This window comes from Elgaria multicarinata, chromosome 9 (genome assembly GCF_023053635.1).
Source record: "Elgaria multicarinata webbii isolate HBS135686 ecotype San Diego chromosome 9, rElgMul1.1.pri, whole genome shotgun sequence".
In the NCBI taxonomy this organism is placed as follows: domain Eukaryota; kingdom Metazoa; phylum Chordata; class Lepidosauria; order Squamata; family Anguidae; genus Elgaria; species Elgaria multicarinata.
Genome location: NC_086179.1, coordinates 397145 through 423845, shown reverse-complemented (window position 1 = coordinate 423845; position 26701 = coordinate 397145). Strand labels below are relative to the sequence as shown.

General features: G+C 53.2%; 1 protein-coding gene across 3 annotated transcripts in view; it reads left to right on the top strand.

The window, feature by feature from the left end:
* The window catches only part of PPP6R2 (protein phosphatase 6 regulatory subunit 2), a 69289-nt gene that overhangs the window by 27168 nt on the left and 15420 nt on the right, over positions 1–26701 (top strand). For all 3 annotated transcript variants that reach the window (XM_063134446.1, XM_063134448.1, XM_063134447.1), the window contains exons 3-17: positions 1735–1921; positions 2501–2638; positions 3335–3400; positions 4226–4338; positions 5142–5255; positions 9796–9922; positions 10730–10882; positions 11107–11310; positions 15947–16011; positions 16903–17018; positions 20391–20476; positions 20716–20796; positions 22877–22974; positions 23491–23548; positions 24842–24969. In XM_063134446.1, the coding sequence (XP_062990516.1) occupies positions 1735–1921; positions 2501–2638; positions 3335–3400; positions 4226–4338; positions 5142–5255; positions 9796–9922; positions 10730–10882; positions 11107–11310; positions 15947–16011; positions 16903–17018; positions 20391–20476; positions 20716–20796; positions 22877–22974; positions 23491–23548; positions 24842–24969 (1734 nt within the window). The remainder of the gene's footprint in view (positions 1–1734; positions 1922–2500; positions 2639–3334; positions 3401–4225; positions 4339–5141; positions 5256–9795; positions 9923–10729; positions 10883–11106; positions 11311–15946; positions 16012–16902; positions 17019–20390; positions 20477–20715; positions 20797–22876; positions 22975–23490; positions 23549–24841; positions 24970–26701) is intronic.

Genomic DNA, 26701 nt, shown 5'->3' with positions numbered 1-26701 from the left:
CTATCAGGTCATATTTGCCTTCATGTAATAAGAGTTCAAGTTCATTCTGTTTGTTTCCCATGCTCTGGGCATTAGTACATAGACATCGAAGACCACATGCTTTGTAGTCTGACTTCATTCCTACATTGTTGAGAACACTATTTTTAGGTGCTGTTAGAGCTGTTCTCTCTGTTATGGTGCATGAGCCTTCATCCATTGTTGCCTTGAAGTTTTCATCTCCCTCCCCCATAGAACTCAGTTTAAAGCCCTCCTGATGAAGTTCTTCATGTTGTGCCCAAACACGTTCTTCCCAGCCCTTGTCAGGTGAAACTCATCCCTTGCCAGCAGTCCATTTTCCAAGTATTGTAGGCCGTGGTCCCAGAATCTGAATCTCTCATGTTGCACCACCTTTGTAGCTAGTCGTTCACCCAGAGTATTTTTCTTTCCTTTTCTAATCCTCTTCCAAGAACTTGGGAGGATGTATGAGAAAACTGTCTCGGCCCCAAAGTTCTTGAGTTTCCTTCCCAGAGCTTCAAAGTCTGTTGTGATTTCTTCGTAGCTCTGCTTGGCAATATCATTTGTTTCCACATGGATGAGAAGAAAAGTATATGTGTCCGTGGGCTTTATGAGCTCTGGCAACCCTTCAGTCATTTCTCTGATCTGTGCTCCAGGGAGAAAGCACACCTGGCGAGTCCATGGGTCTTCGTGACATACTTGGGTGTCAATCCCACGCTGGAAGAGTACTGGCATGATGTAGCCAGTTCCTGTTAACAATCTTGCTGCTGCCCTGTTTTGTACCAGCTAAAGGTTCTGGACTGTTTTCAAAGGCAGCCCCACATATAAAGTGGGGATAAAAGAGTATGGCTTGGCAGGTGCGGAGGACCTGCCCCTGGATCAAGACCTGAAGTGGAGACCAGAGTACAGCTGAGTACAGGGGAACTGGGATGCGGGTGCATTTTGCCCAGGCCGACAGGTGCCAGGCAGGAGATTCCGTGGCCTGGTTGCCCTGGGTAAGGAGGCAGGCGATGCCTAAAAGAGGCTTGGAGGCAACTCTGGCTGATGGCGGCTGAGCCAGGGAGGTGGCCTCAGCCTTCAGGAAAGTTGCCCTGACTGTGGGGCCACCACCACCACCAGCATGCCCCTGGTTCCCTCTCCCTGGGAAACATATTCCAGAGGAATTGCCATTCATAGAATCATAGAATTGTGGAGTTGGAAGGGACCACAAGGATCATCTAGTCTAACCTTCTGCAATGTGCAGGAAAACCAATTAAACCATCTTAAAAACCTCCAGAGATGGAGAACCCGTTCCACTGTTGTACATATCTTATCATCAGGAAGTGCTGTGCAATGTTCGAGGCATCCTCAAGAACGGCTGTGATTCCCAAGAGGCGAGTTTATTTTTGCGGCTTGTGGCAAGCAAAGCCCCATCTCGCCCAGCCGTGCCTGGTGGAGCAGGCTTTTTCGGAGGAGCTGATCCTGAAAGCACCACCGCACCTTTTGTCATGGAGGCATCTTCATTCAAGCGGCTGGCCCGGCTGCCTGTTAGTGGGAGCGATTGGACAGCCCACGCCAGTTCCCTTCGCGTTGCCTGCTTCAAAGCTGGCTGGCTGGCAAGCCTGGCCCTCCTCCAGCCGTGGCGGGTCGTCATGGGCGTGTGGGCTTGTTGCTGCTGGAGGGAGGCCTTCCTGAGCCTGCTTGATGCTGTGGAAGGCTGGACCTACACTCCCCTCCTTGCCTCTGCTTGTGTCCCTGCAGGTATCCCAATACGGCCTGTGAGCTGCTGACCTCTGACGTGCCGCAGATCAATGACCGGCTCGGAGGGGACGAAGCCTTGCTGGACACCCTCTATGACTTCTTGGATCATGAGCCCCCCTTGAACCCTTTGCTAGCTAGCTTCTTCAGCAAGACCATTGGCAATCTGATAGCAAGGAAGACGGAGCAGGTGAGGGTCAGCCGCCAAGCCTTTGACTCCCTCCTTTCGATTCTGTTTCTTCCTCTTTTTGTCTCTTCTCTTGTCAAACAACCTGCTTAGAGGAACTTTGCTCTTCTGGGTGCCATCTTTGGGCTAGTCAACAAAGGGTTAATTGCCAAGGAGAGGGCCTTCTCTCTGGTGGCACCCTGGCTTTGGGAGGAAGAGGCGATTGGGGCCGGCCTTGTTTTCTTTTCAGTGCCAAATTAAAACGATCCTTTTTGCCCCGGCATTTTAAATTCATTTATTTAAATAGGTTTGTTTGCTGTCTAGCTTTTATGCCTCTTGTTTTGTCATGTTGTCGTTGTAAGAACCAGATGCCCCAGTGGGAAGGCCCACAAGCAGCGCATGAGCAGCGCAATCACCCCGTCCCGCCGCCCTCTGGCGATACTGGAGGTAGCGTTGCGCCGTCATGAGTAGTAGCGTTATGATCGTCGTGTTTGTTTTGATAATGCCGTGTACAGTCCTCCTCTGAGATTTGTTGTGGATGATGAGCAGTTTCTAAACTTAAATAGAAGAGCTTAGGCTGTGCTCTTTTCTCCTCCTTTTTAGGTGATTTCCTTTTTGCGGAAGAAGGCCAAATTCATTGACCTGGTTCTAAAGCATATTGATGCGTCTGCCATGATGGACCTCCTCCTGCGACTCGTGAGCTGCGTGGAGCCAGCCCAGCTGCGCCAGGAAGTCCTGAATGTGAGGACTTCCCTTGGGGTGCTTTTCTCTCCCCGGGCTGGTGGGGTCGGAAGGTGTAGCTGAGCCTGGGGTGGGGGTGGGCTTCTGAGGCCAAAGACATGCTCATTGGCCTTTTTACAAATGGCAGCACCGGCCTGGAAGCAGGAAGAGCGCAGGCGTGCTCTTACTGGCTACTTCTGGGGTTGTATCCAATTTTCACACCCTCACTGACTGAGAACGCCCCCTGCCCCATTCCTAAATTAAGCTGGTTAATCGTGTGCCTTCTATTTGCTCTGGCCCTCTTGAGTTCAGGACGGGCTGTCCTCCATCCCCAGTATCACCCTGGGGACGGAGTGCTCCCCTTTGGCTGATACTTAACAGTACCAGGTTGAAGTATAATTTTCTTAGTGGGGTGATTCCATGTTTGGGGCTGGGAAGAGAATCCCATGGAGCTGCTGGTCTTCCCTGCATTGCGTGGTGTGAGTTACCTGGAGCTGCTTGTTCTGCAAGCTCCCTTTCCTACAGTGGGGAGTGCTTGGTTTGTGGCACACCACGGTCCATCAGCTGGGTGGGTGGGGAACTGGAATGCCTTTGTTCTGGCTGAGGTAGGGAATCTCTGTCCACGAGACCTCTGGCCTCTTCCGGGTCTTCGGCTGACCGGGGGAAATAAAGGCCCGAAAGTTCTGAGCAGGGCTGTTTCCCTTCCTGTCCCTTTAGTGGCTGAATGAAGCAAAAGTCATCCAGCGGCTGGTGGGGCTGATCTGTCCCAGCCAGGACGAGGAGGTGAGTGGAGCGGGAACCTGGGCAATGCCACCACCTGGTTCTGTGGTCAGCAAAGGGGGCCGGGCCTCATTTCTGTGCCCTCGCAACAAAGAAGAACGGGTGGCCGGAGGGCCTGCTGTTGCTTGGGGTGGGGGGTGGGGTGGCACAGGGTCCTTAACTCTGGGGGCCTTTTCTTTGTGATGCTTCAGCTGTAAATCCTCCCTGTTGCCCCTGAAACCTCCTCAGCAGCTCAGAGGTGGTCCGTGGAAGGCCTCACGGCCTTGACGTGCTTCTGCTCTCCCTTCCCCACAGTCACGGAGAGCATCTTGACCGGAGCCTTTCCTTTTCGGAGGCCGTAGCGTGTGCTTGGCTCACGTTTACTTCCGAGATAGCCCACCGGAATCCGGGGGCACGTGAGCCTGTCTTTAGAGGAGCTGCTTAGCTGGCTGATGCCAGAGCAGTCCGGAGGCATGTGCCGTGCAGCCCTTCTGGCACACGCCAGGACCTGGGCCCTTTCCACCCGAGGGACCCTTTTTCTTTGTAGAGCAGAGGCCTGGCCGGATGGGTGCAGCAGGCAGAGAGGAGCCCGGGGAATTCGTTGCAGGACTCCTTTGACGCTTGAGATGCCCCCCTCCTGATGATTCTCCTGCTCTGGAGAGAGGGCTGCGGGGATTTAAGTCAGGACTGGCAGCCTCGTTGGTGGAGGGGCTTTCTTTGAGGGAGCCCTGCCGGCTTGCCTCCATGAGCCCCGTGGGCTGGGGTCTTTGCGTTGCTGGCAGCTGTGCTGTCTTCTGACGGTCAGAGGAGGCCCCTTCTGCCATGGCTGACTGGTCTCCTTGTTGGCAGAGGCAGTCAAATGCTTCCCAGACCTTGTGTGATATCATAAGGCTAAGTAGAGACCAGAGCAACCAACTCCAGGAGGTGGCTGAGCCTGATCCTCTCCTTGCAGCGCTGGAGTCGTAAGTACTGCTGGCCAAAGCCTTGTGGGGGTGGGGGGTGGGGCAGCAGCAGCTGCTCAGTGATGCAGCCGGGGTGGGGTGGGGTGGGGTAGGGTGGGGTGGGGGTGGAGAAGCTACTGTCGCCTTGTGACGTCTCTCAAAACGGATGCTCTGAGGGCTTCCACAGCCGGGCTGGGCAGGCTGAGAACTGTGCCGCTGCTCCCCTGCCAGGCCTGGCCAGTTGGCGGCCGTGACCAGCAGAGCTTCTGGGCACGGACTTGCTGCCCTCGCTCAGCCCCATTCGTGTGGCTGCCCCATTGAAAGGCGGTGCGGTGTTATGGTTAGAGAGTTGGGCCAGGACTGGGGCGACCCAGGCTCCTGCCTTTCCTCAGCCATGAATCTCCCTGGTTTGCCTTGGCTCTTCCTTTCACACTAACCCTCCTCACAACGTTGTTGGTGAGGATGACACGGTGGGGTGGGGAGTACCATGCGCCTCGCCTTCAGCTCCTTGGAGGAGGAGGAGGAGCAGGAGGAGGAGGAGCAGGTAGCAAATGCCCTTTGCTACCCGTGAAGAGGCTGCTGGCGGCTCACCTGCCACCAGAGGACCCAGAGGAAGAGGAGAACAGCTACTGGGGGCATTGGGCGCATGTGGGTGGCCCGCCCCAGAGGCTTCCATCGCTCCGGGGTTGGGGGCAGGGGAGCAGGAGGCAGGCGTCTGTTTCTGGGGAGTGTGTGGAAAGGCTGCTGCATCCTTGTTTGGGAGGTTTCCTGCATGGGGATAGGGAAACCCAAAGGCCACTGTAGCTGGGACGTGGTGTTCTCAGGCAAGAATGTGTGGAGCAACTTCTGAAGAACATGTTTGATGGAGACCAGACGGAGAGCTGCATCGTGAATGGAACCCAGGCTCTGCTGACACTACTGGAGCTGAGACGTGCCGGGTAAGCAGGGCGGCTTTGCAGGGGCCTCCCATTGTTGTTTTGCTTCATGTGGGGCAGGTGGTGGTGGTGGGGAGGCAGGTCCTCCTGCCGCGCTTCTCAGCAATTGTTTGCCCAAGCCAACCGGACCCAAGGCAAACGTCAACAAATAATTCTAGCTATTGGGCCTTTGCCCCTGTGCTTTGTAGATACCTTCTACAAAATAAATGGGTGAAGTGTACAGAATCCTGTAGGTGCTTTGTGAAAAATCCTAAGTGGAAGCACTTTCGCTTCCTCCCGAGGGGTCATTTGTCAAACGCTGTGTCCTTCGTCTGTTCTGTAAGGGCTCCGGCGGAGCCCTCTGGCTGCATCCGCCCAAGATGGGGCCCTCTCACCCAGGATCGTGTTCCTCACAGTGACCAGGCCAATGACACCGAAATGTTCCCAAGCAGGGCGTGGAAGTGATGGCCTCCTGGGGTTCTTATCTCCAGCATGTAATCTGAGGTAGACGTCCTCTGAACAGGAGGCTCTGCCTTCATTGTTACCATAGAATCATAGGATAGTAGAGTTGGAAGGGGCTACAAGGCCATCAAGTCCAACCCCCTGCTCAATGCAGGGATCCACCTTAAAGCATCCCTGACAGATGGCTGTCCAGCTGCCTCTTGAAGGCCTCTAGTGTGGGAGAGCCCACCACCTCCCTTTGTAACTGGTTCCATGGCCATACTGCTCTGCTCTTGTTATGGGCAGGAGCTGTGGTATCTCGCTCTGTAGGCCCGATGCAGTGATTGCCTTTGTCGTGTGGGACGCAGAGGCGCTGTATCCCGCAGAAGCACGTCCACAATTTTTAGTCCACAACAGTAGTTGCTGCTCCAGATTTAGTTTGGCCTTGGCCAAAACGTTTCACATATTCATGGCTAATATGTGACCCTCCACATCCACAGATGAACAAGAGAAGGATCTTGGAATTGTTGTAGATTGCAAGCTGAATAAGAGCCAACAGTGTGATATGGCTGCAAGAAAGGCAGATGCTATTTTGGGCTGCATTAATAGAAGTATAGCTTCCAAATCATGTGAGGTACTGGTTCCTCTCTATTCGGCCCTGGTTAGGCCTCATCTAGAGTATTGCGTCCAGTTCTGGGCTCCACAATTCAAGAAGGATGCAGACAAGCTGGAGCGTGTTCAGAGGAGGGCAGCCAGGATGATCAGGGGTCTGGAAACAAAGCCCTATGAATAGAGACTGAAAGAACTGGGCATGTTTAGCCTGGAGAAGAGAAGACTGAGGGGAGACATGAGAGCACTCTTCAAACACTTAAAAGGAGGGCCCGGATCTCTTCTCGATCCTCCCAGAGTGCAGGACACGGAATAACGGGCTCAAGTTAAAGGAAGCCTGATTCCGGCTGGACATCAGGAAAAACTTCCTGACTGTAAGAGTGGTACAACAATGGAACCCATGACCTAGGGAGGCTGCGGGCTCTCCCACACTCGAGGCCTTCAAGAGGCAGCTGGACAACCATCTGTCAGGGATGCTTTAGGGTGGATTCCTGCATTGAGCAGGGGGTTGGACTTGTTGGCCTTGTAGGCCCCTTCCAACTCTGCTATTCTATGATTCTATGGTCTTGCCGGCCAGTCCTTGTTAGTTAGCAAACGGGCTGCCCTGTTTTGTACCAGCTGAAGTTTCCGGACCATTTTCAAAGGCAGCCCCACGTATAACGCATTGCAGTAATCCAAACGAGAGATTATCACTTTCCCAATACTTTGTACATGTTTGAAATATCTCAGGCAGGCAAATAAATGCATTACCTGTCCCTGTGACTAATAAATTCCAACTCTCCAACATGGAGGGTGGGGAGAGAAATCCTCCTCATTACCTCAGCGTGATAGAAAAGCAAAGCAAACAGAGGAAATTAGGTAGATGCTTAACGTGAGGATTGAACCCTTGTCAGCGCCAGACAGCTAGCAATTGTTCGCATGTGTGTTGGTGCCTGCTTGTTGGATACCCATCCCTCTCTATGAGAAGCCTGCAGAGTTGCCCAATATATCTGTGGCCTACTCTAAGAAACAATAGAACCGTCCTTTAAACAGTCTTTATACATTTAATAAACAGCCTATAGGACAACTGTGTTTGTTCAATACCAGACCTGACTCCTCGCCATTTCTGGGGTCACACTCACTACCTTAGAATACGATGACATTAACCTTATTGGTTAATTGCTAGGGGCGGGGTGGGTGGGGTGAACCTATTTAGGCTTGGGAATCCTGGTGCTGGGAGGGGCCACGGCTAGCTCTTGGAGCACTTGCTTTGCATGCAGAAGTTCCAAGGTTCACACCCAGTATCTCTAGTTAAAGGATCATAAGTGACAGGGGTGGGGGAGAGATACCACCACCACCATCCAACCGCCTGAGGACTCGGGAGAGCTTGCTGCTGCTGCCGCCATTTAGAAGGGGAAGAGTACCAGCATGGACAGCCCATTATTCAGTCTGGCTTGGTACAAAATTTTCTTTTTAAATCATGCTACGCAATCAGCACTTCTTCTTCCCAAACGTCACGGAGTTCCCAGAACTCATCTGTGTTGTAGCCGTTGTTTTCTCATTTCCCGTGGAAGCTCTGGCTCCTGAACGCCCCCAGCTTCGTGGTTCCCTTTTTTGATGGGCAGGGCTGGATAGATGGGGTGCTCAGGTAGCTTCCATCCCATCCCTTTTCTCTCCTTCCAGTACTCCTCTTCTGTGTGCTGACCAACTCCTCTTTCAACCGCACCACGGCAGTTGCGTTTGTGTACAGCTCCCCATCTCCTCTCAGAGCACAGACGCTGGGCAGCTACCTGGGGTCGGCCGTAGTGATGTAGTAGTGATGGGGGACTTCAGTTACCCTGATATCTGTTGGGAGACCAATACTGCCAAAAGCGGCCCTTCCAAGAAATGCCTGACATGTGTGGGTGATAACTTTCTCCTACAGAAAGTGGAGGAAGGAACTAGAGGATCAGCAATCCTTGACTTGTTATTGACCAATAGGGATGACTTAGTGGATAAAGTGGCAGTTACGAGAACTCTGGGGGAAAGTGACCACGTCATACTTGAAATCTTGATGATGAAGGAGACAAAAGTTGAGTGTAGCTATACACTGGATTTTAGGAAAGCTGATTTTAATAAACTCAGAACTATAATAAGTAAGGTCCTGTGGCAAGGGAGCCTAATGAGAAAAGGAGTGCAGGATGGGTGTGTGTATTTAAAAAAGGAAATACAGTTACAAACAACTGCTTAATGAGGTTGGCAAATTGATAACATGACAAAGAAAAGGCTGAAGTGCTCAATTCCTACTTTGCCTCAGTCTTCTCCCAAAAGCGGGTCTATGACCCCCCTGGAGAAAGTGAAGCAGAAGTTGAGGGGGCAGGATTGCAATTTGAGATTGATAAACAAATGGTCAAAGAACACTTAATTTCCTTGAATGAGTTCAAATCTCCAAGGCCTGATGAACTGCATCCTAGAGTAATGAAGGAGCTAGCGGAAGAACTCTCAGAACCTTTGTCTATTATCTTTGCAAAATCATGGAAGACGGGTGAGGTGCTCTCAAGAGGCAGCTGGACAAGCATCTGTCAGGGATGCTTTAGGGTGGATTCCTGCATTGAGTAGGAAGTTGGACTTGATGGCATTGTAGGCCCCTTCCAACTCTGCTGTTCTATGATTCTATGAACGTTTCTTGCTTTTGTGCTTAAAGAGTGGCGCTGAGTTGCTGACCAGTCTCTGGGCACCATCCGAAGTGGTGGCTACTGCCTCTAAAGTGCCAGGCTGTTTGGGAGCTGGCTGTTCGAAGGACCACTTCCTTTCACACGAGCCCTTCCGGAGCCTCCTGTTCCTCCTCTGAGGCCCTCCCACCACCCAAGGGCCTTTTTAGTTGTGGCACACCCACACACACCCACACTCTGCCTTGTGAAGTGCCCTCCGTAGAGAACTTCTCCTGGCACCAAATGTGCCCTTCTTTGATCTGTTTGTGTGCTGGCACACTGTAGATCGCTGGAGGCACAAACAACGGGGGTCAGTGACGGGCATGTGGGGTGGCACAGTACAGGGGCCGGCCGGCCGGCCGGCCAGCCTGCCTGCCTGCCTGCCTACCACGTGAGACAGTCATGCCTGGTTGTTGGTGCTGGATGAACCAAAGCAGAGAAAAGCACTTTTTTTTAAGAAAGGAAAAACCACACGCGCAGCCTAAGTTTGTGTTAATTTGCAAACATTTGTTGAAAAAAATTACACTGTTTGCATTCAGTATTGAAAACATATTTTCGGATGAATTATGAATGTAAACTACTCGTTCATCCCTAGTGCTGGATTTTATTGGTTTTAATGTCACTGTTTCTGTGCTGTATACTTGTTTTTGTTTTTTTATACTGTTTCTTGTAATTTTATTATCAATTGTAATATTTCCCTGGAGTTCTATACTGTAGGGCAACCTAGAAAATACGTAAGGAAACTGGAATGTGTCTCAGAAAGTGAAGCGGTTTGGGTCTGGCTCTGGGCAGGAGTTGGCCTGTTTCATTCCTGTCTTGATCATGGTTTGTTTTTCCGCCCACAGCGCGGAGGGGCTGGTGGACTCCTTCTCTCAGGGATTTGAAAGGTCTTACACTGTCAGTGGCAGCATCTTGTGTGGCATTGAGCCACGGCTGAATGACTTCCACCTGTTGCTGCTCCACCCTCCCAAGGTATGGAGAACCTGCACTGCCTTGGCTTCTCCTGGCAGCCACAGGCCTTTCCGCTTTTCCTCTTGTGGCTGGGAGGTGGGATATATACGAATCCAGTACGTGCTGTGGAGGCTTTGTGATTGGGAGGCTGTTTTGCTAACATTGGGGTTCCATTTGTGGAAGACTGAGGTTTAACCTGAGGCTGACACTGGGCCAGTTTGCATGACACAACAGCCCATCGTGGGTTAATTTACTCTTGAGGAGCCGCGGTGCAGGGCATCCACTATTGTGAATATGGAGTCCTCCGATTGGGGGTTGTCATGTGCAAATCGAGCTGGTGAGAGTTAATTGAGGGTTAAACAACCTCCACATAACCCACGGTCTGTAACGGAGTAACTTAACCCACGATGGGCTGTTGAGTTGTGCGAACCAAGTCTCTGTGGATGAAAAGAAGCCAAACAAAGTGGCCTCGTCTGTTGTTTCGCAAGGGCATGTAAGCTTTTGAGTTGCACCAAACTCTTCATCAGGTGGAAATCTGAAAGTTTGCAAACTTCTACAGCAGTTGAAATGAGTACCCTATTTCATGACTTGGACCAGCCTGGATGAAAGGACGCGCTTTGGTTCTGTGCAGGCCGGTGGCTGCCCCTGCCCTGCTGTAGGCCATGGCTTCTGTCCCATTGGAATCTTCCTGCCAAGAAGGATCCCTGCAGCTGTGTGCTTCACGTACTGTGATCACCAGCTGCCTTGGTGGGGGCAGGAGGAGCGCTGGTGTCATGCTTCGGCTTAGTCTGGCCTGTAAAGCCGGTTTTCCTCTCTCGCCCTTGACAGGCGGCCTCTATTCTGACTACCATCGGGGTCTTGGAAGAGCCCCTAGGCAACGCCCGCCTTCACGGAGCCCGCTTGATAGCTGCCCTTCTCCACACGAACACACCCAGCATTAACCAGGAGTTGTGCCGGCTGAACACGATGGACTTGCTCCTGGTGAGTAGTGTTGGTGGTGCCCTCCTTTGGACGAGTGCCGAGAAAGGGCGCTCGTGTGCCTTTCAGCCTCCCTCAAGGCACCCCACTGGGAAGGGCGGGCTCCCTGTCCTTCATCCTCCTGGATCTTCCGAGAAGAATCTGTGCGGAGGGAAATAACCTTCCACCCCTGCAAGGACTGGTCATGTCCTGAGTCAACATTGGTGTCTTCCTTCCTTTTGTTCCAGGACCTGTTTTTTAAATACACTTGGAATAACTTTTTGCATTTCCAAGTGGAATTGTGTATCGCAGCGATCTTGGCACATTCTGTCAATGAAAGCAAATTGGCCCCGAATGACATGGAAACAAAGGAGGGGACGGCTGGGAACCCGTCCTCGGAAAACTCTGACGTGCCAGAGAACGGCAGCCCTGAGAACCTCATGGTGACGCATGTAAGGACCTTCACGTTGCTCAGCTGGAGCTGTGGATTGGGTCTTCAGGGGGGAAAGGAACGCAGCCTGCTCTGAGGCCCACAGGACCCCTCTCAGCACACCCCGAAGGAGCCCCCCTAGGCGCCTGGTCGGCCCTGTTCTGCATCCCCTGGCAAAGGCCAAGGGCCACCTCTGAAAAACGCCTGCAGGATGACTCCGGTCACCTCTTGTCTTCCTCCAGTCCTGCCCAGAGAAGCCAATGAGAGCCAGGATCCGAGGCAGTCAGCCTGGGTGCCCCAGTTGCTGGAGAACCTGGGAGGGAGGGTGCTGTTGCACCATGTCCTGCCTTGCTGGTCCCTGGCCAACGACTGGTTGGCCGCTGTGTGAACAGAGTGCTGGACGAGGTGGACCCTTGGTCTGATCCAGCCTCAGGGCCCTTCTCACGTTCTTGGTGTGGCATTGGTGGCTGCTTTCCCCCTGTGGCCCAGGAAGTGCTGCGCTTACTTTGCCTTTCCTAGGAAGCCATTGAAAGAGGATAGACCCCCTCCCCACCCACCCCTTTGCGCCTGAGACACGTGGTCTGCCAAAGCAGCGATGTCACAAAACACGTGGTTGTCTCCATCGCTGCGTGGAGGAAAGGAGGGGTTCTGCGCTGCTGCTGCGTCATCTCTTGGGACCTCTTGCCCGGCTGATTCATTTGGTAGTGCAATGACTTTAGGTGGTCAGCATAATAGGAAGATAAAAGAGAATAAGTCTGAGTCAGGTTATGGGATGATTCCCCCCCCCCCCCACAATTCCCTTTGGATTATAATGATACAATTAGTCCCAGGCTGAGTCAAGATCCAAACCACTATTCTTGGCCTGTTGCATCACAAACTAGGTATGTTAAATTACGAATACACAATTTTTTCCAGGCAGGAAGATTATCATAGTGAGGTAGAATAACCATTTTAAACTTGAAATTGGAATCCAGTGAATTTACATCTCATAGAATCATTGAATAGCAGAGTTGGAAGGGGTCTCTAAGGCCATTGAGTCCAACCCCCTGTTCAGTGCAGGAATCCACCTTAAAGCAGACCTGAGAGATGGCTGTCCACCTGCCTCTTGAAGGCCTCTAGTGTGGGAGAGCCCACAACGTCCCTAGGTCACTGGTTCCATTATCATCCAGAAGCTTTTCTTACAGTCAGGAAGTTTTTCCATGTCCTGCACTCTGGGAGGATGGAGAAGAGATCCTGGCCCTCCTCTGTGACAACGTTTCAAGTATTTGAAGAGTGCTATCATGCCTCCCCTCAATCTTCTCCAGGCTAAACATGCCCAGTTCTTTCAGTCTCTCCTCGTAGGGCTTTGTTTCCAGACTCCTGATCATCCTCGTTGCCCTCCTCTGAACGCTCCAGCTTGTCTGCATACTTCTTGAAGTGTGCAACAGTATCCTCCCACCCATATTCCCCAGCAACTGGTGAATATAGGCTTTCTGCCTTCTGTGAGGCAGGGACAGAGGGAGTGCAACCCTCTTCATTCTGTTTGATCTCTCATCAGCTTTGAGACCATCAACCATGGTATCCTCTTGGATCGACTCCGTGGGATGGGCATTGGAGGCGCTGTGCTACAGTGGTTCCAGATCTGGCTACGGGGTTGTTTTCAGAGAGTCGCATCGGGTGACCACTCCTCGGCCCCTTGGCAATTGAGCTATGGGGTGCCGCAGGGCACCATCTTGTCCCCAATGTTATTTAACATCTATATGAAGCCACTGGGAGCAGTCATTAGGGGATTTGGTACTAAATGCCATCAATATGCTGATGACATGCAGCTCTATCTCCCTGTGACAGCTGAATCAGGTGAGACTCTGCAGGTCCTGGACTGGTGCCTAGGCTCTGTAATGGGCTGGATGAGGGCCAATAAACTGAATCCTGGCAAGACGGAAGCCCTGTGGTTGAGTGGTTCCCGAGTCCGGGAGACAGGCTCATTGCCTGCTTTGGATGGGGCTTCACTCCCCCCCAAAGATCAAGTTCATAATTTGGGGGTACTCTTACATCCATCTCTGTCGCTGGAGGCTCAAGTGGCCACGACGGCTCGGAGTGCCTTTTACCAGCTTCGCCTGGTTCGCCAACTATGGCCTTTCCTGGACAGGGTCAGCTGGGCCACGGTGCTATAGGCATTGGTAACCTCAAAGCTGGATTACCACAATGCGCTCTATGTGGGGCTGCCCTTAAATCTGCTCTGGAAGCTGAAGCTAGTGCAGAATGCTGCAGCTCAGCTGTTGTCTGGAGCTGCCCCTTTCCAGCATGTAACTCCTCTGCTGAGGGAACTGCACTGGCTGCCTATTCGCTACCGGGCCAGGTTTAAGGTTCTTGTACTTGTGTACAAAGCCCTAAACAACTTGGGACCAGGATACCTGAGAGAGCGCCTTTTCCCTTACCAACCTGCCCGGTCACTGAGGTCATGCGAAACCCTGACCAGGGCGCTCAGGTGTCTGGAAACAAAGCCCTATGGAGAGAGACTGAAAGAACTAGGCATGTTTAGCCTGGAGAAGAGATGATTAAGTACATGATAGCACTCTTCAAATGCTTAAAAGGTTGTCACCCAGAGGAGGGCCAGGATACCTCCAGAGTGCAGGACACGGAATAATGGGCTCAAGTGATAGGAAGCCAGATTCCGGCTTGACATCAGGAAAAACTTCCTGACTGTTAGAGCAGTATGACAATGGAACCAGTTACCTAGGGAGGATGTGGGCTCTCCCACACTAGAGGCCTTCAAGAGGCAGCTGGGCAACCATCTGTCAGGGATGCTTTAGGGTGGATTCCTGCATTGAGCGGGGTGGGGGTGGTTGGACTCAATGGCCTTAGAGGCCCCTTCCAGCTCTACTATTCTATGACTCTATGTTCCTCATGGTTCCACATGGACCTATGGCCCGACTGGAGTTTACCAGAAGAGCCTTCAGTGTGGTGGCCCCTTTCTTTGGAACTCCATGCCCATGGAGGTCAGGGAAGCGCCAACACTGCGTTGATTTCAGCGCCTCCTGAAAGCAGCTCTATTCCAGGAAACATTCCTTAACTGACAGCCATGGCTTTTATTGATATTCTGTTTTCAAAAGTATCATTTCAATATGGTGTTTTAATCTTTTGGTTTTTTTTACTGTTTTACTTGTGTTCGCAGCTCTGGCAACTGTTTTAGATATGGCGCAGTATACCAATGTTGTAAATAAAATTAAATAAAGAATGAGTCAATAAAGCAGAATGCTGCAGCTCCCTCCAGTGCACCTGTAACCAGGCTTTGCCCTGTGGAGCTGCAGAGAGAAAAGGTGGTAGGAGGGAAATGGTGGCCGTGGAAGGGGGAACGAGGCAGCCCCCCGCTTCCCCTCAATCGGGACTCCAGAAACTGACGGGAGCCCGGGGGTGGGGGTGGGGCTTAACCCCGGTGAGAGCTCCGTCTCCTCCCGGCCCTTCCATGCTTTCCGGGCTGCCTGCTGCTCCCCTGCTCTTCTTCCCTCTTGCTGACCCTGAACGTGGCAGCCACACACACACACACACCCCAGCTCAGCCTGGCTCCTTGCACTCTATCGCATCTCTGTGCATCGTGTTGGGCAGATTGTGATACGTTGGCTTGCTGGCTCCATGGACTCTGTGGTCCTTGGGGGCCTGGATGCCAGCCCGCCTGCCCCTCGGGGGAATGGGACTAGAGACCTCCTGTGGTCCTTGGGGGCCTGGATGCCAGCCCGCCTGCCCCTCGGGGGAATGGGATTAGAGAGCTCGGGGGGGGTGTCTCAGGCTTGAGGAGGGGCTCCTGGGGGTTGGGGCTGGGCCCAGGGGAGGTCTGTGTCCAGGTAGCAGCTGGAAGTTGGAGTCATGAGCAGGGCTGTGGAGTCAGCACATAAAACCTCCGACTCCGACTCCTTTATTCATGGCACCTCCGACTCCTTTTATTATATATCGATATAGGAAATAAATTTCCTATATTTTTCCTACATCAACTGCAAGCACACAACTTTTTAGAACCCTGACCTGTTAAAGCCCGGGTCTAAAGGCTATAGCTAAGACATTCTGGTTTTTTTAAATTTTATTAAAGAAGCCCAAAAATGAAAACAATGGGGTTATATTTTTATTTATTTATTTAATTGCATTTATATCGCCCCACAGCCGGAGTTCTCTGGGCGGTTTATCAAAAGACTATAGAGTATAAAGTAATAGGATATGAAACTATAAAAAAAAAATCAGGAACAACTTTCTCTACTAGTTCAGAAATCTAAAGTATATACTTTGATATCAAAGCCAAAACTACAAAAAAGTAAAAAACAATTGAACACCTAAAACAACTTAACAAATGACCATTTTAAAAGAAATGAACTCAGGTACATAAGTAACATAAACCTTTTTCAAGATTAAAGTATCATTTGAATATAAAATTCAAGTGAATATACATATCGCAATTCTATATACAATTTAAATTTATTAGGAGTTGGAGTTGTTACATTTTTATCAACTCCGACTCCAGTAACCCAAGAATTGCTTCCGACTCCGCAGCCCTGGTCATGAGAGCCAGCCGCTGTGCTGCGTTGTTGTTGTTATTATTATTTATTTATTTATTTATTTATTTATTTATTTATATAGCACCATCAATGTACATGGTGCTGTACAGCTTGTCCTCTCTCTTCCCCCGCCAGCTGTTCCAAAAGTGCTGCCTGGTGCAACGGATACTGGACGCCTGGGAGGCCAATGACAAAATACAGTAAGGCTCCTGACCCTTGTGCAGAGGCCCTCGGCATCCCCAAATGCCCATTTTTGGGCCCGTTAGCTGTGTTAGAGCAACATGCTAGAGATGCAAGTGTTTTCCTGCACAGCATCAGCCCCCAAATGTCTGCTCAGGTGGGTGGTGGTCTTCCCCTGCCGTGCTCTCTTAGGCAGGTGTTCATCCTGGGGCCACCCACAAAGAGCCCGCTGCTGCTGCTGCTGCTGCTGCTGCTGCTGAAGAATCCTGAAAGTTCCCTGTTTCCTGCCCAGTTTAGTGGATTTGGGGAGGGACAAAAGAGGAGCAGAGTGGCATGAAGAAGAGGGTGGGCTTGGGATGGGAGGGTATGGTTAGGGCAGGGGGCTTCTGGACTTACGGAAAAGCAGTCCCTGGATGTTTAAAACAAGGGTTTTACTTTCGATTCAACTGTCCCCTTGTCCCGGACAGATGTCTGTGTGGTGACATTGAGGCTGAACAGGGTTTCCACGTCTCTGCAGGGGTGGGGGAACAGCTAGGGAGTTTCCTGCTGACATGGCTGCTGACACTCCAGGCGAAGCTGTGGCTGAATACCCGGAGCCGAGGGCGCCTCGGTCCGCCTCGCTCGGTGTTGCCTCCGCTGGCGGACGAGGCTCTGGGCAGGCGTCCTTCCCGTCCCTCGCTGGCTGTGCTGCCGGATGTTGCTCCCCACTTCTCTGCGGCCCCTCCCAAGGCGGGAAGGGCCTGGGCAGTGGCGCTTCGTCTGGCCTGAGCGCCCTCCCCCGCTGCCTCAGAACGCCTCTGCTCCGTGGAGCGGAGGGTCCTGGTGGCTTCCTGCTGCCCAGGCTGCGCGCCAGTGAAAGCCCTAGTTTCACTTTTGAGCATGGCGCTGCCCTTCACCATTTCTTTTTCCAGGGCAGAAGGCGGCATGAGGCGAGGCAACATGGGCCACCTCACGCGGATTGCCAACACGGTTGCTCAAAACATGGAGAAAGGTCCCGTGCAGACCCAGATCTGCGAGTTCATTAAAGGTAGGAGAGCTAGGGAGGGGGAACCATGGTTCTGCTGGGATCTCTTCCGAGAGCTCTGACGTAGGCAGACGCTAGGCAAGACGGAGGGGCTGTTGGTCGGGTCCAAGTGGTTCTTGTGGATGGGGCCGCTCTCCTCCTCCAGGATCCCATTTGCACTCGGCGGGGTGGGGGGTTTCTTAGACTTTGTTCTGCCTTTGGAGGTCCAGGTGGCCTCTCAGACGCAAAGCATTCTGGGGCTGCCTTCCTGAATGGGAAGAGCGCTGGGCCGCCCATGCCCTTTGCGATGCCTGCCACGCCTTGCACCAGGCACTGGGAGGTTGCATTGGTGCGAAATGCTGCCGCTGGATTATTGACTGGGCCGCTCAGAGCAATTCTGTCCCGTTTTCAAACAACTGCACTGGCTCCTGGTCTGCTTCCTAGCCCAGTTCACAGTGCTGGTTTGTCCTTTTCAATCCTTTTGCATCTCAGGGCCAGCCTATTGCAGGGCTGCTTGCTCCTTCATGAGGCGGGCTAGAGGAGATCTTCCCTGAGTGCCCGCCTATGGGTCTTCCTGCTGTTGGAGGTGAGGCAGGTGGAGAGCAAAGGCAGGGCCTTCTTGGTAGTGACTCCCCATCTCTGGAATGCCCTCCTGATGAGTCTCACCTGGCATCAACTTTCATTAATGTCTCAGTGCCTGGTGAATATCTTTTTATTTGCTCAGGCTTTTAAGTGACTGACCCTGTTCAGACAACACGCTAATCCACGGTGGTTAAGCATTTTGAGCTAAACGTTATGGCTTAGCGTGTCATGTGAACCATGACTTAGCATGTCATGTGAATCATTCCTAACCATGGTGGCTATGTAGCCACAGTTTAAACACACTCGCTAGCCATTTTCTGCAAAAGGGTTGGCAGCCTAACCAGGGCTTAGTGTGTTGTTGAGCAGGCCCAATGTTTAAATATGTTTGGGGGTGGTTTTATACTTGGTCCTTCTGTTGTATGAATCCGAAACGTTGCCCAGGCATACAGATGTACCCATGGACATGTCCTTTGTGCCCACCAGCCTCCCTGCCGCCTCCTGATTTTTACTTCTATTTTATTAAGGTTTATTATAATTAACGAGGATGAAACTTTTGATAAGCCAATTGCCAGTATTTTAGGGAAATCCCATGTAGTAGTGATGGGGGACTTCAATTAACCTTATATCTGTTGGGAGACAAATTCTGCCAAAAGTGGCCCTTCCAAGAAATTCCTGACATGTGTGGCTGATAACTTTCTCCTAACCAGGCCTGACCCTGCTTAGCATGTTCAGGGTAGTATGGCCGTACAGAAAGTGGAGGAAGGAACTGGAGGATCAGCTATCCTTGACTTGATACTGACCTATAGTGATGACCAGCAGCATTGAGAAGGCCTACGAGAAGATCCTGCTCAACGAAGCCACGCGGATGCTCTCCTTCACCCCCAAGAAGTTGACCGACTCTGCCAAGAAGCGTGGTTGGATTCTAGGCCCGAACAACCACTGCTGTTTCACAGGCCAGCAGCAGCAGCCAGAAGGTGCCACCATCCCCTCGACGGAGCGAGCCAAACAAGTGATTGAATACGCTCAGCAGCTGGAGATGATGGTCTAGCAGGGTGGGACTGTAGGCTGCTGCTTTCCCTCGTCTTAGTCTTTTTACTCCAATTTCCATCCAGCTGGTAGTCTTTTTACTTATATGAGAAGGATTCTTTCCTTTTGTCTATTTCTCCTGGGATGTCAGAGCAAACATTGCAAGCTGGACCTATCCCTGTGTCGTTAACAGTTACGTTGTTTGTTAGTCCCAGGTGGAAAGCTGTTCTGGATCCAGAAGGGAGACTGGTTGATCTTCTCCGGCCTCAAAAGGAGTGGAAACTCCCTTTTATAGGGGAGTCCGTACATGTCATGCACCAGCTTAACTTTGTTAACGTTCAGAAATAATTGCAGGAGCTTCTGGTTTCACTGGAAACAGATTCTCTCTGCTTCCCGGTCAGCACAGGCTTAAACAGGCCTGCCAGAATTATGATCAGACGTTTTGGGTTTTTAAAAAAATATTATTTGGTACCTTGCTGTCCTCTATTTGTGCAAGCCGCTTAAAGGGATGACTGTAGGTTAAGTAAACACAATTTCTTCAAAACAAAATGATGCTTTAGGGTGGATTCCTGCATTGAGCAGGAGGTTGGACTCGATGGCCTTATAGGCCCCTTCCTACTCTACTATTCTATGATTCTGTGACTTAGTGGATAAAATGCCAGTTACGGGAACTCTGGGGGAAAGTGACCACATCATACCTGAGTTCTTGATTTTAAAGGAAGCAAAAGCCGAGTGTAGCCATATGTGTACTCTGGATTTTAGGAAAGTCGATTTTAATAAACTCAGAACAATGATAAGTAAGGTCCCATGGCAAGAGACCCTAATGAGAAAAAGAGTCCAAGATGGGTGGGAGTTTTTTGTTTTTTGTTTTTAAATAAAATAAATAAATAAAAGGACATTTTAAAGGCTCAGTCTCCTCCCAAAAGTGGATCTTTGACCGCTCTGGCAAAGTAAAGTACAAGCTGAAGGGGCAGGATTGTAGCTTGAGATTGATAAAGAAATGGTCAAGGAACACCTGATTTCTTTGAATGAGTTCAAATCTCCAGGGCCCGATGAACTGCGTCCTAGAGTAATGAAGGAGCTGGCAGAAGAACTCTCAGAACCACTGTTCATTATCTTTGCGAAATCATGGAAGACGGGTGAAGTGCTGGACTACTGGAGGAGGGCTAATGTTGTCCCTATCTTCAAAAAGGAGGAACCTGGGAACTACAGACAGTTAGCCTGACATCAATCCCTGGGAAATTTTTTTGGAGCAGATTATAAAGAAGGCAATCTGTAAGCACCTTGACGACAATGCAGTGATTACTAGAAGCCAGCAAGAGCCAATCCTGCCAGACTAGTTTGATCTCATTTTTTGATCGGGTAACCTCCCTTGTGGACTGCGGGAATGCTGTGGACGTCATATATCTTGACTTCAGCAAAGCTTTTGACAAAATGCCCCATGACATTCTAATCAGCAAACTAGCTAAAAGTGATTTGCCTAGCTAAGCAGCCTGGGTAGGTGGAAGTCTTTTACTGAACAGTCTCAGCCTGTATGCCAGAGTTCTCTCTCCAGCTTCGTGAGGGATAGGAAATGGCCACCCTCCACTTCCTGCAGACGTCCTGGGCGGCCGCCTGCCGTTCCAGTGAAACCTAAGCGCCATTTCTTCCCCTCAATGTTGGGTCTTCCCCTCTTGGCTAGGCTGGGGTGTTGGTCCCTTCTGGGCTTGGGAAGCCCAGCCGCCCCAGTGGGAGGGGGCTCATACCTTGCCTGGCCACCTGGCCCCACGGCCTGCTTCTTCTTTGCAGGGCTTCCTGAGGATTGCCGAGGGCGGTGGGAGAGCTTTGTGGAGGGGGCCTTGACGGAGGCCAACCGGAGGAATACCGTCGACCTGGTGAGCCTGCCTGGGCCTGCCTCTGTTGTGGGACCGTTTCTTTCCTCGGCTCTCTCCGAACCCCCTGCTCCGGGGGTGTGTGTGTGTTTAGAATGCCCCTCCCCCCATTTGGAATGTGCAGGAGAGCTGAGTGGGGTGGTGGTGGTGGTCTTCCCAGTAAACGTAGGAGAGGGGAGTGAGGAGCGCGTGGCGCAGGCCTCTCACCTGGCTGCTGATCTGCACGTGGCTTTTCTTCTCAGGTGAGCAGCCACCACCTGCACTCCTCCAGCGAGGACGAAGACGCAGAGTCCGCCTTCCCCAACGAGCTCTCTCTCCAGCAGGTAACCCTCCTCGTTGGCCCCTGCTCGGGCATCCTCTTGGCTGCAAAGCCGACCGCCTTGCAGAAGACCTTTGGAATGCCAGCCTCCGAGGGCGGGCTGGGCTGGGCTCTCTCAGGGGGCCTGTTGAGGTGGGCCGTTGCAGCCAGCCTTCCTCCAGGGCTGCTGTGGGGGCCTCGGTGCAGGGTGGAGCATTTGCATGTTTGCTCGCAGGCCATTGTGTGGAGATGCCACGATGTGGGTTTGGGGAAGCCAGGGGGGTCTCTGGAATGTCTTGCCCTGTGGGCTGGAGGGAAAGGACCTGCAGGTGTTCTCTGTCTGCTAGCATGCATGCACAGGATGGGCGAGAGGCCCGCATCTGCCACCGGGGACTGACTGGTGCCAGTAGGAAAGGCAGAGAGGCCTGGATGGAGCAGCAGGCTGATTGGGCATGGCTCCCATGCTTCCTGCGTCTGTGGCCGAGCATGTGTCTGGGAAGGGGAGCGCATCCCGGCTGCGGCCCTTGGCTTGATCTCTGCGGGAGAAGAGCCCAGGGAGCTCAGCTGCAAGAGACTCCCCTCCGCCTGGGAACGCGGGGAGCCACTACCTGTCGGAGTAGGCAGAACGGGTCTATGTGGAACCCCCCTGCCCCCCAGAGCAGTGCTGCCATTTCACCTCTAAAGTGCTGGAAGTTGGTAGTCAGGAGCCCCCCCCCCAGCCCAACACAACCCCACACAGCTACTCGCCAAGGAGAGAAAATCCAAGGTGCACCAGAAAGGGGGTGATGGCTATAAAACCTCGAAGGGGTTGCAGGATCAAGACCAAACTTTGCACACAGCCTCTCGTAATCAAGAGGCACCCGATCCAACAGCAGAACCTGCCTGACTACTCACCAAGGAGAGAAAACCCCAAGTCAAGGGCACCAATCCCAGCACCTTGTAGATACACACAGGATCCCCCCCTCTCCCCGCTCCCACGTGTAAATGTACAGGGGGCTTGAGGGTGAATCGGGTTTCTTCCAACCGGGAGAGGCTCTGGGTGCACTTTGGAGCCCATCCTGCAAACCACTACGGAGTTATTGGTCCCAGCACCTTGCAGTTGCACTCTGGGTTTCCCCTCCTCAGCGTGCTTGAGGGTGAGGGGCTTTCCGTGCTCGGCCAGCGGCAAGAAGTTCTTTCCTCGCAGTGCGAAGCAGAGCTGGAGGTGTGGGGAGGAACGGGGGAGATCCCATGTTGCCAGGAGTGATGAATCCGTGGTGGTGGTGGAAGTGCGCATTTCCCTTCACTGACGGTGTTGCCTCGGTCACTATGCCAAGTGAGCCGTTAGGCGACCAAATTAACCCACAGTGCCCACCAGATGACACAATAACCCACGGTGGATTAAATAAACCCTACTGCAGACCATGGGTTTCAAAGTGGGTTAGCTGGGCAAAATAAGCTACCGTGGTTTAAAACAACCTTGACAGATGACACGTTAACCCATTGTGGTTTAATTAATCCATTGAGGCTTGATTAACCCAACACGGATTATCGTGATGTCTGAACCCATTCAGTATGTAACTCTTCAGTGGTGCCATTCCAAGAGTTGGTTTTGCAGCCTACAGCGCCCTGAATGGCTTAAGGCCCTGGTTGTTTCAAGAACCACCGTTCCGAATGGAACTTGCCTGGCTGTTATGAACTGCCTCTGGGTTCAGCCACTTGCTCGAGTGAAGTGGGCCATGCTGCATGTATTATTTTATCTGTGGTTCGCTATTACATTGTAAGCTGCTCTGAGGGTCTTCATGACATGGGCTGGGAAATGGGCCTAGCGGAGCGCCAGGCAGGCTGGCACCCTCCCTAGAGCAGGCCGCTTCACAGTGGCTCAGGGGAGCCACCTGCTCCTTGGCTCCGGGCTGGAGTGTGTTGCTCTTTTTGGGAATGGCCTGCGAGGAATGTGCAGGTCACGTGAGCTTTGATGGGGGGCGGCGGTGCCTGTGGCGCGCTTGCCTCAAGGCCCCCTGCCATGGTCCTGGCTGGGGCTTGTGGAGCCCTGTGAGGGGGAGCTGGGGCGGACAAGAGCCAGGCTGCAGTCAGGGTTCTCCTCCTCCTCCTCCTCCTCTTTCCAGGCCTTCTCGGAGTACCAGATTCAGCAGATGACAGCTAACTTCGTGGATCAGTTTGGCTTCAATGATGAAGAGTTTGCTGGCCAGGATGACGGTATCAAGTGAGTCCTGCCTCCCCCCCACCGCCCCTCCAGTGCAAATTCACCACCTCATTCGGGAGAGGGAGGCACGGCCTTGCTCAACCCAAGGAGGCTTCTGGGGGAGGGCGCCGATGGACCTTCTTGCACCCCTGCCGAGGGAGTGGGCAGCTATGGCATGCCAGAAGCTCTGAAGCTGACTCGGTAGCCTTGGCAAGTCCAGCCCCACACGATTCTTGTGAGGATAAAGAGGCAGAACCCCCCTGTGACCCCTGCCCTGTGCTCCTTGGAGAAAGGATCCACGGGGTGAAGACGTGATCCGGACTGGGTGGGTGGGCCAGAGCCTTCCTCCTCTCCCCCTGCCCGCCCGCCCACCTGCCTGCCTTCCTCCTCTCTGCCCTGCTGTTCCAGCCTGGCTTCCCCCACCACGGTGCTCTCCAAAAGCCAGTGGAGCTGTCCTGCTCATTCAGGAGTGGGGGGCTGGGGGGCCCTGTTGGGGAGGCCCTGCCTCACAGGCTTCTCCCTTTATGTCTGTTCCAGTGCGCCTTTTGACAGAATCGCAGACATCAACTTCAACATTGACGCTGATGACGACAGTGTAAGTAGCCGCACTCCGTGTGCCTTTGAAGCCCAGGGTCACCAATCCTGCCGCGGTTGCTGCTTGAACTCTCCTTCTGGCAGCCGGCAAGGAAAGCCTCCACAGGAGCTCTGTGCCCGTTTAGAAACCCCCCAGCTCCGCGGGGAACCTGGGAGCCGTGCCATGCCGTGTGCTGCTGGGACACAGCACCGTTGTCTGTCTGAGATGGCAGGGGAGGGCTCCTCCAGGTGCACGCGGCGCTCACTGCCCCTCCCGCCTGGGCCGTGGGTGGAGCAGTGCGTGAGACTGGAAGCAGGGAGTGGCTACAAAGGATTTGTGGGTCCCTGTTTGAGCTGCTGACTCTAGAACCTTTGCAAATAAGTTAAAAAGCAGTGGCCTGTACGAGAGCCTGCCCTCTTGTCCTGTGCCGCCTGCAGCGACGTAGGAGTCTTGGGCGAGGGGCTTTCGGAAGGGCAGAGCCTCCCCAGACTTCAGCACAGCAGGGCTCGGCTTCCTCTCACGTGGAGTTCGGCAGCTGGCAGCCCAAGGGCTCAATTTGGCCCCTCATCCCGCCATGTGGACTGAGAGATGGCTGAAGGGCGTTTCCACACTCTTTCCCCCAGAAATAGCAGCCGCTGCCGCCAGTGCAGGGCGTCGGGTGAGCTCTGCCCTTGAGAGCCCCCTGGCGAGGACCCTTGCCCCAAGGTTCATGGGCTCTTGGGGAGCGGTCGCGGGCCGCCGTTTCTCATCTCAGAGCTGGCAGTTCCTGGTTTAGGCGGCAGTTGCTGGCCAGGCAGGGCTCTCTAGGGAAGAGGGCGGTGGGTCCCAGGCCGCCTGCGATGGTGGAGACCCAGCGTTGCTGCGGAAAAGGCCCCAAGAGACGCCTGCCCACAAACGACGTGCATTTACTTTTGTCCCAGCTTCCCACTTTATGACGCTGCTCCAAGCGTACATCCAAAACCAGAGAAAAATCTAGGTGGAAAGACGTTCTAGCTGAAAGAGAAGAGTTAGGCTGCGTCTGTTTGTCTGCCAAATAGGCGTGAGCAATGATACTCACGGAGAAGGCTATCAGTGGCTACTAGCCCTGATGGTGGTGTGCTGCCTGCAGTGTCCGAAGCAGTGTGCCTTTGTACACCATTTGCTGGGGAACATGGGCGGGAGGGTGCTGTTGCACCGTATCCTACTTGTGGGTCCCTGGTCGACAGCTGGTGTGACAGAGGGCTGAACTCGATGGACTGTTGGTCTGATCCAGCATCAACGCTCTTCTTAGGGTCTTATCTCCTGAATCCTAACCTGTGTCAACCTTTGCTGTAGCCCAATGCATCCTTGTTTGAAGCCTGCTGCAGTGAACGCATCCAGCAGTTCGATGATAACGAGGAAGAGGAAGATATCTGGGAGGAGAAAGAAATAAGCTACACGACCCAAGTCAAGTCAAGGACACGGTAAGGCGGAGGGCAAAGCCCACGCCCCCTCTCCTGGATTCCTCCTCCTCAGATGCTGGTCCCGGGGCTGCAGGGAGGCCCTCGCAGAGCGGGGGCATTTCCTGATGGGCAGCTGTGGTGAGGCCAAGACTGGGGGCGGGGGGGGGGGGCAGCCATGGGCACAGGTCCTGTTGGCTGAAGAGCACGAGGGGCCCCTCCCCTCCGAGGGACGGCAGCTCTGAAGAGGGCTTGGCCACGCCGGTGGGACGAGGGTCTCGGGCGGGGACTCGCTGCTGAGCCAGGCTTTTGGGAGGGGGGGGGGGCTTCCAGGATTGCTTACCCCCAAACACAGAGTGCAGGCCGCAGCCTTCCGCCTGGGATCCTGGCCTTGTGGGCAATCTGAGGGGTCTCCTAAGCTCAGCCTGGCCCACAGCCCTGGCGGGCCCGTCTTCCTCCCTGCCACCGCTGCCTGCTTTTGGGCCTGCTCCGCGTGTTCTGCCTCGCTCCCAATGAGCAGGCACGGAGGAAGGGCAGCTGCTGCTGTTGCCTCGTTAGGCCTTGAGCGAGACGGGTGTTGCCTCCATCTCCCTTGTTGAGGCGGAGGCGAGGGGAACGCCTGTGCTTCTGGGTTCTGGTCGAAGTTGTGGCCTTCCTCTTGCCCCTTTCTCTTGCTGACCTTTCAAGGCCCCTTTGACTTGACTCGCAGGCAGTGCCCATCGCAGGTGGCCTGGCCCAAGCGTTGCAGGCGCAGGGGCGTTTGGGGACCCAAGGCGGAATGTCCGTGGTCACTCAGAGCACATAGAAGCTTAAAGCATCTACTCAGACTTAAAAATTAAAGGCATTTTAATAAAGAAAAGTGGAAGTTTAACACAGGCACAAATCTTTTGCTCAGGCAAAGAAAAACAAAACTCACACCCACAAACCTTGTGGCCGCATTCTCCCAAACACTGCCCCGCTTGTGCTAAATGAATTTCCCTTCAGAGCGGAGCAGCTAAGAAACGACTGTGAACGGGCTGGATGTTCAGGCCGGCCCCCAAGGCAGAGCTGTTTTCCAGAATGGACCGTTCTCTCCTCTCATGTGGGCATTGTTTGCAAGGAACGGGGCCGCTGGAGTCTCTGCCAAGGAGATGGGGCGTGTGGTGGCCTGGGCCCTCACGCCCCCTTCTTGCCACCCAGTAGTTGTATGGGGCTGCACGTCGCTGTGTACGTTTCCCCTCTTTCTGCATAGAAATGCTCCTGTACAGCGATGCTTTAAAAGCCACAGGCGGAAGAGCTCCCAGCCGCCCCCTCTTTCCCCAAGGGAAGGCAGCGCGTGGCAGGTTGGCCCCCGCTTCTTCCCTGGCTTGCCTCGGGGCAGGGGGAGGCAGCTGTTGGCTTGGCCCGGGGCAGCTGAGCTGCTTTGGGCCCCTTGCCGAGGCCGCTGGCAAGCAGCCCCTGTCGCCCTCCCGCCTCCGGAGCCTGGGGAGGGGTGGGCGTTGCCGGGCAGCAGCTCAGGTGGCCCCGCCCACCTCTTCCGGCTGGCCGCTGGTCATGCTCATCCGAGGGTCGGTTGCCACCAGGAGCACGTTGGTGAAATGTGTTTAGTTATCACATTTCTATGATCTCTGGGTGGATTACAAATAGTTAAGAACACTAAAGAGCAGATAAAAATATAAACTTACGAATTAAATTCTTAAAAGCATAACATGTAGTATAATGCAAAACAATAAACAGCATAGGAATCAACTATACAAACCAGGAACAAATGTCTCTA